We start from the raw sequence: 13,533 nt of genomic DNA on the forward strand, positions 1-13,533 counted from the left end.
ACCTGCTCGTCCAACATCTCATTCCAAAATCATGGGCATTTATATGGAGTTGGTCCCCCCTTTGCTGCTATAACAGCCTCCACTCTTCTGGGAAGGCTTTCCACGAGAGGTTGGAACATTGCTGTGGGGATTTGCTTCCATTTAGCCAATTGAGCATTCTTGAAGTTGGGCACTGATGTTGGGCGATTGGGTCAGCCTTGCAATCGGCGGTCCAATTCATCCCAAAGGTGTTTGATGGGGTTGAGGTCAGGGCTCTGTGCAGGCCAGTCATGTTCTTCCACACTGATCTTGAAAAACCATTTCTGTATGGACCTCGCTTTTTGCGCGGGAGCATTGTCAAGCTGAAACAGGAAAGGGCCTTCCCCAAACTGTTGCAACGTAGTTGGAAGCACAGAATCGTCTGGAATGCCATTGTATGCTGTACCGTTAATATTTCCCTTCATTGGAACTAAGGGGCCGAGACTGAACCATGAAAAACAGCCCCAGACTATTATTCCTCCTCCACCAAACTTAACAGTTGGCACTGTGCATTCGGGCAGGTAGGGTGCTCCTGGCATTCGCCAAACCCAGATTCACCTGGCGGACTGCCAGATGGTGAAGCGTGATTAATATCTCCAGAGAACGCATTTCCACAGCTCCAGAGTCCAATGGCGGTGAGCTTTACCCCACTCCAGCCGACGCTTGGCATTGCGCATAGTGATATCCGGCTTGCTTGCGGCTGCTCAGCCATGGAAACCCATTTCATGAAGCTCTCGATGAACAGTGTTTGTGCTGATGTTGCTTCTCGAGGCAGTTTGGAATACAGTCGTGAGTGTTGCAACCGACAACAGAGTATTTTTCTGCGCTACGTGCTTCAGCACTTGGCGGTCCCTTTCTGTGAGCTTGTGTGGTCTACCACTTCGCGGCGGAGCTGTTCTGGTAAATAAGAAAAGAATGCCTCCAGCTGTTGGACGACTCGGGAAGAGTCTGGGATCGGGAAAGGGGTCGTGTTATGGATTTCAGAATCGGATCCGACTCATGCATACAAACATTTAGGTCCTCAGACAGTTATTTCCATAAATGCATGCCCAGGAAAGACCCATTACCATGTCTGGTGGGATTCTAACTTTCATGTGTTGGAGAAGGGTATAGAACAGATTCCCTTTCTTATGGGATGGCCTTTTTCTCTTTACGACACATTTATGCACGCGAGATAGTCGTTAGCCCAATGGAGGCTCGTCTACCCCCTTTCCATCAGGACACATTGGCTTGGAGGTAGAAGATTTATTTACACGTTGGACTTACAGGACATTTTATTAAGCCCGTTTGTCCCCACCAGTTATCTGCAGGATGCACACAGTCCACCAGCAACCCCCTCCCAGTAAAACTGCCTAAATCCAGAACCACTGCTCACTTCCACTCATTGGAAGTTCCACTCACTTCCACCTGTGGAACCACCTTCCACAGTCCACACTCTCTTCAATCTCATTCTTCCCTCCAGGTCTTCAAATTAGTTGTTCACTTCCATCTCAAGTTGTCTCTCATCCAAAACCATGATCTTTTCTACACCACCACCCCCACTCCTCTCAAAATTTTGCTTCTGTATCCATCTTGTCCACCCCTTATTGTTACCTGCATCCCTTGTTTGTCCGTCTCCATCTACTTTCTCTCTCGGCCCTGCTGTTGGCATTTTGCCTTTCTCCTGCTGTTCCCTTTTTGTGCTGTTTTCCTGTCTGTTCTGTGTCCCCGCTCTTCTACAATCTTTGTCCATGTATTAAAAAAATTAAAAAATGACTTCAAAAAGCCATAATGTATTCTGAGGACTTTATGGGTGATTGTGAAACTAAAGCAGTATAGGTACTTGTAACCTAATCAAACATGTGGTGATGCCAATGCCATAAACAAACAAAGAAATATACAAGCAATCAAACAAACAAAAGTGAGGCATTCACCAAAAATTTAGATGTGCCATTGGCAGGCATACATAAGTCTGCGTACATAGACATTGTGGGTATGAGTACGTATGTTGCACATAAGCAAAAGCTTTTAGATACGTATGGCATAAACAAAATGAGTTCCCTGAACAGGAATTCCCAAAAGCTTGCCTGCACATGCGCAAAAGGAATGTTTACCCTTTGCAGAAAATCGTAACAAAAAGAGAGGAATAAACATGTACAAGCAAAATGTCACAAACCAAGAAACGGATACCGTGCAGTTGCACAGCCTAACTGATTGTTGTAATGTCATCAATGATTTAGTGCTGATAATATAAATCTCATTTCCCTATTTCATGGCATGTATGAAGTATTGATAAATAGGATGAACTCTTCGAGGTATGCCCACTCGTCTTTGAGCTGTCTAGCCTGAGTTAAAATGTCGATGCAGCTCGAAGCTGTTGTCCTGGTATTTTGCATTTGGGGTGATGCATCAATGTATGCACTGTCTCTCGAAATGTGTTCAAGGTGGAGGACCTGTCTTCTTGTACTGCTCGGTCGTGGGCATTAAAAATCCCAGTCTTTCGCAACGAGTAGGTGAGTTACCGCCAACACCCAGAATGAATTCCAAATTCTTGCTCAAATCACCTACAGTTGAAAGTCAGGCCTGGCCAGCGGGTTCGTGAAAGATTGGCCAAAACGTTCTCTGAAAAAGGTGGGTGTAGTAGTCGCAGTCGTGGTGAAAGTGATAATAGTGGTAGTAGTCGTAGTGGTGGATGTGGTAGTCGCAGTCGCTGAACTGTCTTGTCTGTACATGTCACCCTCTGATACTCACTAGGCTTGACATCATTTATGCCATGATACTGTAACGTTTACTGACCCCCACTGTGAATGTTGATAACGAGTCTGGTTAAGTGCTGCAAAATGCTGAAGGAGTCTTCTTCGTGGATGGCTGGCTTAATGCCAATTCGGAGGTGACTGCATGCCAAAGCGATGCTAAGCAATCATATTGTGAGCATAAGCTAAAGTCTTGCCGGTTTATAACAGGATTTCAACTTAATTTGCACCGCCAGGGATTCGCCAATGTGGGTGAAATGACCAACACATCGGATGCGGATTTTAAGTGGAATCTTCTTAAGAAACAAGGATTTATTAAATTACAAGGTGCAGGCACAAGACATGTTTACAGCAGACCAAAAAAAAAGGATTGTAGACAATCATCTTATACTAATAAATATGTATGTATGCGTATGTGTGTATCTCCACCATCACTCCAAAACCATGAAACCGAGCAACCTGAATCTCTGCATGCATACTAAAGGAAACTCCATGGAAGTGCATGACTGAAAATTGGGTATTTGCGTTAATTTAAGCACCCCCTTTTGAAGATGATTAACGGCCTTATTTAATTACATCCTTTATCAGGCGCATCTTCGGCCACCTCGCTCTCTAAGGGGTCTTAAGGCATCTCCTAGGTAACCTCGTTGGTGTCTGAAGCCACCATATTTTTTGGCCTGTTCAATTATGTCTTGACTTGGAACAGGTTGCAGCAATTTCTTCACGATAAAGTATTTTTTTTTCTCACGTTCCTCACTCATATTATCGAATGCCTGGTCATCATAGGTACGAATCGCTGGATGCATTGCAATGCTTATAAATGCCGGGAGATGCCAGCGTTCGTGGCTCTATTTCATTTCCACACATGCAATAACCTCAAATCTCTTAAACTAAGCCAAATTACAAAATTTAAGCTGGAATTGAACTTTGCAGCAGTTCTGACTGCTAAAATGAAGTGTTCATCTATCTATAATTCCAGCAATCTTTGTGTGTGTCTGTCTGTCTGTCTGTCTGTGTGTGTGTGTCTGTGACCGCTGTTTCTCGACAACCACTGGTCCAGACTTCCGGATAGTGATGACTTACTGTATTCTAATAATTTCTCGATTTCTTATGCGCATTTATAGACAAACACAATGCCCCAATCCAGTTGTCGTTTACGAGAGCGAAGGAATGGCCTGTGTAGTTGTTTGAAAGTTTTTTTTTTTTGCACGTACGGCCACGCACGTATGGGCATGCACTAGTTTGTCGAATTCAGACATTGCTTGGGCGTTTCCGGGAGGTGTTTAATATGACGCTTAAGCCTTGAGTGCTTGAGTACTTAAGCCACTTGGTGAGCACTCTGCAATATTCGCACTGGTGCTGAATGCTTTGTATCGATCGACTTGAACAATGTTCAGGAGCCACTCGCATGCGTTGTTAACCATGTGTTGTTCTGCAGTGCAGCAGGTGGTTGCTGACTCGCTGAAAATGTGAAATTTTATTTCACACGACGTTTCCCCTTTTTGTATGATCGTCCATTATATGACTCATCACTTCGGCATAGATGAATACAAAAAAATTAAACGTTTCGTTTTTGAATGTTTCTTCAAACGTTTTGTGGATTGCTTGGTGAAGCCACTTAGCACACATTCTTCAACCTTCAATCAATGGCGATACCACGGTTCGATACCGGAAGGAAAGAAGGCAAAATTAATTATGTGGACACAATGAGTAAAAAATGTTTCCAGTTGTTATTAAGTAATGAATCGCCACATCATGGCAGGAAAGCCGAAAAGTATGCATGCTCACACTAAGCTGTCAAGCTTGGGTTTGAATCTTGACCCAGCTATAAACTGTCATCCTGAAGTTTCACAGGCAGGGTGATTCATCAATGTGTGTGCCATCTCTTGGAGGGACGTTAAACTGGGCATCACACCTGCCAGAATACCTCTCCCCCTCCCCTCTCTCACTCCTCTGCCTCTCTCACCCCAATCCCACCCCTCTCTCTCCCTCCCAAACCTACCCCCCTCTCTACCATCCCTCTCCCTCTTTCCGATCCCTCCTCTCCCTCTTTCCGATCTCTCCTCTCCCTCTCTCTCTCTCCACCTCTCTATCTCTCCCACCCCTCACCCCTCGCCCTGCGACTCTACCCCTCCCACTCTGTTGAGGGGACTGTTGCATGTACAAATCGGATTCGGAGTGAGCCGACCAGAGGGGTGCAAAGGTCGCTGCATGTACGAGCATGCATGCAGGCAGACATTTGCCAGGTAGATAGCGTGGGTTTAAAATGCTCCCACCCCAGGTCTCTAAAGTATTCGTGTGTGTGTGTGTGTGTGTGTGTGTGTGTGTGTGTGTGTGTGTGTGTGTGTGTGTGTGTGTGTGTGTGTGTGTGTGTGTGTGTGTGTGTGTGTGTGTGTGTGTGTGTGTGTGTGTGTGTGTTATTGGTTGTTATCTCTATATGCCGGTTTCAGAAGGTGGAATGGAGTCCTCCCAGATCTCAAAGTATCCACCTTCATTTTGGTAAGGGTGGTCATGAATTATGGACCAAGGTGTGAAGTTTTGTTTTTAAAGTTTTGTTTCAAAGGCTCTTTTGAGGATCGTCACCGAGCTCCAGACAGCTTCCAACTGCAGTTCGTTTGTTGTAATATTCCCAGGGATGTTTTTTTTTAAGATTTCTGTTAGGTTCTTATTCATCATTCCCATTGCTTCAATGATCATTGGTACAATTTTGGATCTCTTCAACTTTCAGAGTCTTTTCACTTAATTTTTGAGATCTTGGTATTTGGTCATATTCTTGATTTGTGTTGTTGACGCCAAAATCGCTGGGTACTGAAACCTCAATTAGTGTATGTGTGTTTGGTCATTAAGCATAAACATACCATTCTCTTTGCTACCGGGCGTAGTGGCGTGCGCCTGTAATCCGGCTACTTGGAGGCTTGGGTTGAAGGATCGCTTGAAGACGGGAGCTCTGCGCTGGTCCGCGCTATGAGAGGGTGTAGGGCAGCCCGGAGTCATGGCGAAACCCAATCCATATCCCTGTGTCGTAAGAAGCAACTAGGGTTGCGTCAGGAAGGGCATCCGGCGTAAAACCTGTGCCAAATCAGTATGTGGATCATAACGGATGATCCGGTGTGGTGACCCCTAATGGGAGCAGCCGAAAGACGAACAACAACATATCATTCTCTTTGCTAACCCCACCTCCTCCCCTCACCTCTCTCGGTGTCTCTCTCTCTCTCTCTCTGTTTCTACCCATCTGTCTCTCGTTCTTTCTTTCTCTCACCACCTTCTCGCACCCTTCCCTCCCGCAGTGTATAGCAATGTTTGGTGAGGCATCGTTCTCCCCATTTCCCTCTCCCCTTCCTCACCCCCTCCTAGCTTCACCTCCCTCCTAGCTTCACCTCCCTCAATTCCACCCTATCTAACTCTCCTCCATTCTCTCTCCCTCCCCTCCCTTCTCTCTCTCCCCTCCCCTCCCTCCTCTCTTGCCCTCCCTCTTCCATCCCCCCCATAACCATTAATATCCCTGTCAGTGAAGCGACTGGTTGGATTTGCTCATAATAAATAAATAAACCCTTATCTATCTACTATACTAAAAAAAATAGAATATGTTTGAATGTATGTAAGTGTGTGTGTTTGTTCGTCCTTTATAGGCGGTCGAACCGTTGGATGGAATGAGATGAAACTTGGCATGAGTGATCCTTGGGACATGAGAACGGACATGGGGGGGGGGGTCAAGTTCAAGGTCAAAGGTCACGGGGTCAAGGTCACCGGGTAACTTCAATTTCTCAATTTCATCCGATCGAGACGGAACCAACGCCATTCGACAGATAATCAAAATTAATACTGAAGGACCAATTTTGTGCCTCGTCTGTGATGGGTTTCGGCTTGTATATTACTAAAATTCTCATCTTGTATGTATGGATGTATGTATGTATGTTTGTATGTATGTTCCCGAAATACAGCCAAAACGGTACACGATAGCGCAAACATTTTAGGGCCACCTTACTTACCATTCGCCTTACTCACCAAAATTAAATAATCAAACCTCAATTCAGTGAAGTACTCTTTGGGAGTATTTGATCAATGCAAACAACCTCAGCGGTATAGTTCGCTGGAGCTATCTTTTTTTTTTTTCTTGAAATGATTTTTTTCATCAACCACTGTCACAATGGGAACCCAACAATAAAATTATCCCTCCATGAGCCCTGACACACAAACTCACACACAAACCAGGGAAGGATTCCAAATCAAGCTCAAATGTTCTCACTGGAACAGCATAGCAGGGTAGAATAGAAGAGGGCAGAGTAGGATAGAGAAGGCCAAAGCAGGGCACCGCCGCCAGAGATCGCGGCACAGCAAAGCATCCCCAACAGAAAAGCAGAGCTCAATCACCAATGGGCGTCCAAGGCAAAATAGAGCTCCGATGCTAATGGGTGCCCCCAGCAAAAAGAAAAATATAATATCACACCTCCGTTCTTCAAAAAGTACCTCCTTCCACCCTTCCAACTCCTCTTGCCCTTCAGGTGATGCATTGTGGCCACTCGGATGGCCTCTTCCTGCTGCTGGCAATACCAGGACACTGCCGATGACTCCGGCCAATTGATGCGCTTCTCCTTGCCAGCGGGTCTGCCCAATATTATGCCATGTTGTTGTGGCAGTAGGATGGTCCACCCCAGGGTCCCACCCCAGGCGATGACGATGATGGTACCTGTGGTGACATCATGTCACGGGACCACATCGAGGCCGGAGAGAAGGGGGAGGGGAAGAGAAGGGAGCAAACATTATCTTGCAGTTGCATGGTGAAGAGACCACATATTATTTACACTCTGGGGATCCCCTCACCTTACAATACCTGACCTTCGCCAGTTTGACAGGAAGGACAGATCATGTGACATATTTAAGCACACAAATAACCTTTACCACATACAGCGCCGACTTCCAACGGTGCACAACAAACAGGACAACCTAACTTAAATGTGAAGTCCTTGTTTCAGGTAAAAAATGAACTATTGTACGTGAGCACATGGTCCATGCTAAGGCCTTAGACATTAATAACTTCCCTGTTCCCCATACATGTAACAATACATAATGCAATAGAAAATATCGCGACGGTTTTGGAAATGTACCCCGGGAGAGAGCATTCATGTACATTGTACACGTAGGATTCCCGAGAATGAGTTATGTCATTAGTTTATGTGGTAGGTAGACCTTTGCCCCTTGTCCAGGGAATTGGGGGGGATGCGTTGGTGTTAGTTTGTGTGTCCCTGATGTGACGTCTTCCCCCCTCTGCTGCTTTCAATCTTTTTCTCAATCCACCATATGTCTGTTTCAACAATCCCCCCTCTGCCTTTCTCAATCCACCAACAATCTGCTTCACCAAACCTCAATTCAATAACCCCTCCTTCATCCCATCAGTCTTACCTTCAACCCCACAGTCGGTCGGTTGTCCCTCAATCCGTCTGTTTCCCTCTCCGTTAGCACTTTATCCACACATTATTTTATTTCGCACATTTGGTGCGTCTATCTTTCTCACCACTCAAATCCACTCATTCTTTTATTAGTCCCAATTAACCATCTGTTCATGTGATTATTATATCACTCTTATTATTCACCATCTGTTCATTCGTCTCTCACCATGAGAGACAATCCCTTCGTGCCAATCGGATTACCTTCCTACATTCTTCCTTCACTGCATTTCCACATTCGTCACTTGGGCCAACACTTCTCAAATGCAAAATAAAGGACAACACTTCTCCCATACACCATCCAGTACAAAGGACATCTCATATACGCAATACAGTATGCACTGTGCAATGGAATGTTTGTGAGGGAGGGAGAGGGGACTCTTGTCGCCACCATTGGCACGAGAAAGGAGGGGCGGGGACTCGCGTCACAGTCTCCATTGCATGATGTGGGATTTTCCACTGCCGGTGCTACACCCCGCCCCCTGTCAGATGTGCAGCAATGCGGAAAACGCTTGCGTGACGTTTATTCACTCAAAACCAAGCCCATCCAAAGCTGCTATAAAAAACAAAATGCAAACGAGTTATCAGTTGCTGTTGATGCTCAAACCCTCAAAGCTCGGCTGTTGGCGAAGTATCTGGGAATGCTGTTTGTTGATTCTCCGGAGATGGAATGCAAGGAGCACTTGTGGCTGTTATTGATGCCCCGGGGGCTGTTAATGCATGTAGGGTGCAGCGAGTGTATCTTCGACTGCCTGTTCAAGAGATTGCCTGCAGAGTGTGGGTGGCGCTGAACCAAGCTGCACTGTAATACGAGGGCAGGAGCAAGTTATGCCAGGCCCGGAGGTGAATGGCAGCATGAGTTCAGGAGTGTGGTGTAATCCCTGGGGTGTCACACAGCTCCATATACACTCGCACTACACACTTCTGATACTCCACCTCCTATCCTTGACATCCTACCCCCCCCATCCCCCTTCACAATGTTTGGCCAAATTTAACCCCGCATGGTTGTGTGAGGTAAGAGAGGAGTCGCACCTACACTCCGTTCTGTTTCTTTCTCCTCAGTTCTTCTTGTCCCCTTTGTCCCAGATTGAATGATGGCCATGTGTCTTTTCTCCAAGTACGTACTCGGGGTAAGTGTGCTTTTCTGTGCCTTTTGCCTTTTCCTTGCTTGTAAATACATGTTTGATAATTGTTTGCTTGTGTGTGTGTAAATAAATAACTGTTATCTTTCACATCTGCCTCGTTCATGCCCTTTCCTTCATTGGTCTGGTGAAGTGTGTTCAAAATCATTAAATGGGCAGTTTTGCCCCCCCCCCCCGATTGGCTCTGCTGATTAGCCAGTACTGCACCCACTGTTCTGCTCGGCAGTAATAAGTACTCGGGTGCACGCTGAGGGTGTGGACCTTAGTTCAGGTAGTAGACACGAGGACCTTGCTCGGTGTAATTGCTTTTGCCGGCATCCGCAGTTGCTTGACAACCCGTCGGGCTGCAGAGTTATCCGTAGCCGGTGGCCTCAAGGTTGTTGTCAAGGTGGATCTGAGTAGGCACCTTGTGAGTCCAACACACATGCCGTTGCCATAACAATATAATTTCAAGTTTATGTGGTAATTGTTTATTTCCAAACAAATATATTAAAAACATATTTTAGCACATGACAAGGAGTTGAGCGATGCAACGACATTCATGATTCTATGATGTGACATCCTTATCTATAGCTAATATTAATAACACGAGAGGTATAATAAGAATCATTTAAGGTAGATTCATGTATGTGATTTGATCAAATTTCAAAGCAATGCTAACAACACCTTACATTCATGGGGTTAGGTGGAAGGAGGGGGCTTTAAATAGGTGGTGGACAAATTAAAATACCTTGGTTCAACATGAAAGGAAGGGGTAGGTTGTTTAGCAGAAATTCAGGATAGAGTGAAGGCAGCATGGGAAAAATGGAAGGTCAGTGGAGTCATCAGTGATTGAAGGATATGGAGAAAATTGAAGGTTAACATCTAAAAGACAGTGATTAGACCTGTTATAATGTATGGTGCAAATACATGGACTTTGAGAAAAAGGGAAGAGGAGTTGCTGGAGGGGACAGAGATGAGAATGCCTTGGTGGATTCTCAGAGTATCATGAAGAGAGCAGTTGAGGAATGAGGAGATAGGCAAGAGAGCTGGAGTTGTAAGTATCACAGAAAGGATTCGTGAGACGAGGTTACGGAGGTTTTGACATGTGATAAGGAAAAGGATGAATAACCAATCAAGAAAGCATGGAATGAGCCAATTAGAGGAAAAAGATCAAGAAGATGACAGAGATTAAGGTGGAGGGAGGTAGTGGAAAGACATTTAGAGCATGGATGGCATTGAGAGAGGAAGATGTGGAGGACAGAGGGAAATGAAGGATCTGAGTGGCTGACCAATAACTGCTGGGATTAATTCACAGAAAAGAAGAAGTGGAAGGAGGGGTGTTATTAATTTGGTCAGCCACACATCTATAGATGAGTATTGTTATGTTTGTGGGATAGATGGAGGAATTTCATAGCAAAAGTAGGACAATATAGAGTAGTATGATCCTTGGCAAGCAGGAGACATCTCAATGTAATTTAAGTAGGGAAACTGTCACATTAAGTTGTTAAGTGTCACCGCATGGGGGAGGAGGGAGTGGTGCTGTGACAATTAGGTAGGGTTTAAGGATAATTTCTCCCAGTATGTGATTGCCCCCTGTGACCTTTTCCTATGTTTCTACATTTACAAGATCGGCGCTAAAAGGAATCATATCCTTAAAACAACAACAACCGAGCCGAACGTTCCAGGCAGGCAAAAAACCCTACCTCAAGGAATGACAATTAGCAAAGCACACCCCTGGGGTGGATGATGGATGGGTGTGATGTCAGAAGGTTCGGGAGAGAGGATAGTTGTGTGAGGTACGCGATTGGAAGCAAAAGGATCGAGCTCGCTGGCTTCCCCTCAACATGGTAAAGAAGGCTGCATGATTTTCTTGTTCATGCTGATGATAATTTGTTTGTGCGCTGGAGCAAAACGCTAACCATTGACTGTTCGGCTGAGCCGTGAATTTCTAAGAAGGGAAGAAGAGCGTGTCTCATGGCTTTTCACAGAGCCTCAGAAATCGTCTCGTCATTTGGTCGAGGAGGAAGGTGGGTGATTGTTGTGAACAGACCTGGTGCAAGAGAGGAACGGTCGGCAAGTTCGAACATGAAAAGAAGCTGCATGGCAGTGTCTGAGCCCTGGCATTGAATACCGCCACACGAATACTTCACGTAGGTTTCCCGCCCAAAGAGCGGATTGGCACCATTTTCAGGTGTGGTTTCCCACGCAGTGACTACGTGGTTTCGATGACTCCAGGTCCAAAAAGGATAATCTCTGGATGAAGCGAAGCGCCAGAATAAAGGAGGGATTTATATTTTGTTTCATCTTTTCCCCTTGTCCGTTTTTGTAACTGTGTGTAGAGGCGCCTCGACTTTAGGCTGTAAATTATCTCACGTTTCATTAACTCATATTTTGATTTATTTTCATTATTACGCTTTGATTTATTCCTCTTATGAATACTTGATATATGTTCATTAAAAACCTATTTATTAAGATTGCTTGTGTCTGTCTATTGGTTGTGGGTTTGAGATAAACCCTTGTCCTCCGTCCTGGTGAGCGCTTCTGGTACATGCTTTGACGCCTCCCATCCTTGCATGCACTATAATTTCTGTGGCTCAGCTGTGACCAAGGGAAATCGTTCAGCTATCCGTCCAGGTCGGTCTTAACTTGCGTGGACATGACATCTGGTGTCAGAGCGGGATTTTTTGATCCGCCAACCCCCCGCCCCCCACCACAACAATTGCCATCGGGGTGGCATTTTTTAATCCATCGGGACGATGACATTTGGTGTCTGAGCGAGCTCAACTTTGAAAAAAAAATGTATATATATATATATATATATATATATATATATATATATATATATATATATATATATATATATATATATATATACATATATGGAATCTAAATTTTTTAACGATCACCTCTCTGCGATCGAGGGAGAGAGGGCTGTAGAACCGAGGTACAAATTGTATAGTTAATTGGTGTTGAGAGAAAAGAACACTTGGAAATTTAAGGGAAATCATTTTTGTTTTCTGAGGAGATTGAACGTGCGTGGGAAATGGTGGACGTGCACGAGATGGCGATGATCTTGCGAGATAGTGACCATGAAGGGAGCGAGCCAGGGGTAGAGTTGGTTAATGATGATAGGGTAGAAGCTTCCCTCGTCCCGAGCATCAGTCACCCGTCCTCCACAATAGTGGAAAAAGAGACACAGGGAGCGGATGCAATGATTCTCCAGGCCAAGATAAAAGAAAAGATGAGACAAATTAATGAAACAAAGAATATCATGAAGGGAATAATTGAACAAATGATTGAACATTGAATTAACAAACGAGTGAATCGAAGGGACAAATTCATGGAATGGAAAACAAAATTGATGAGCAAAAGAATGGCATGAAGGGAATGAGTGAACAAATGAATGGACTGGCGAGTGAAGTGATGGGACAGATTGGTGGAATGGAGGACAAAATTGATGAACAAAGGAATGAAATGGGGGAAAAGTTGGAAGAAGAAATTGGGTCAACATATAAAATAATTGACAAAGTAAATGAGGACCTGGAGGGCTATCCCACCTGAGTGGATGCCGGAATGCTACAGCAGGTAGAAGAATTGGGATTTTGTAAGCACCAGCGTGGTGGTTTGGCTGAGGAGGTGCAAAAGTTGGAGGCCCATGTAACAGAACAAGAGCGGATGTTAGCTGATAAAGGCTTGTGGGAACCACAATTGACTGGGAAAAGGATGGATGAGATGTTCCAGGAGCGGCTGAACACTTGGGACAAAACCATCAATGGCGAGGTGGTAGAACCAAAAGCTTCTGTTTGTCTTAATGGTGACGTTAATGGTTCTGTTGAGACCACGCTTGGGCTGACTGACTCGTAGGGAGCCAGTGGTGAAGTTAAACTGGACTTGATGCACTTTGGCATTGGGGATGTTACTGAAAAGGGTTGAGCAGATTTGGCAGAGCCAATGTTTGGGACATGTAGTGGAGGAGAGCGACAGTAATATTGACATACCAAGTACCAAACAAGTGGCTGATATTGAAACAATCAAACATGAGCTTGCTGACGTAAGCACTGGGGAGAGAATTGCCGAATTCGAAAAAAATACAAGGCGATTTAACAGTCACAGAAGGACCTCAATAGGAAGAGCAGGATGCTTGTCAAATGGACCAGTGTGAAAGTGATGTTTCTGAAAGGAATTTGCAGGACCAATCCCAGAGTTCAGATTTGG

The 13,533-nt window shown here is 45.0% G+C and overlaps 1 protein-coding gene across 1 annotated transcript in view; it reads right to left on the reverse strand.

Annotated features, from left to right (window-relative positions):
• LOC147024604 (uncharacterized) overlaps positions 1 to 13,533 on the reverse strand; it is an 89,850-nt gene that overhangs the window by 56,240 nt on the left and 20,077 nt on the right. Inside the window, exon 4 of the mRNA XM_085884661.1 lies at positions 7,218 to 7,437. Coding sequence (XP_085740787.1) covers positions 7,218 to 7,437 — 220 coding nt within the window. The remainder of the gene's footprint in view (positions 1 to 7,217; positions 7,438 to 13,533) is intronic.

Source organism: Eptatretus burgeri, chromosome 6 (assembly GCF_056783735.1).
Source record: "Eptatretus burgeri isolate ZD-2024b chromosome 6, Ebu_testis_v1, whole genome shotgun sequence".
Taxonomy (NCBI): Eukaryota; Metazoa; Chordata; class Myxini; order Myxiniformes; family Myxinidae; genus Eptatretus; species Eptatretus burgeri.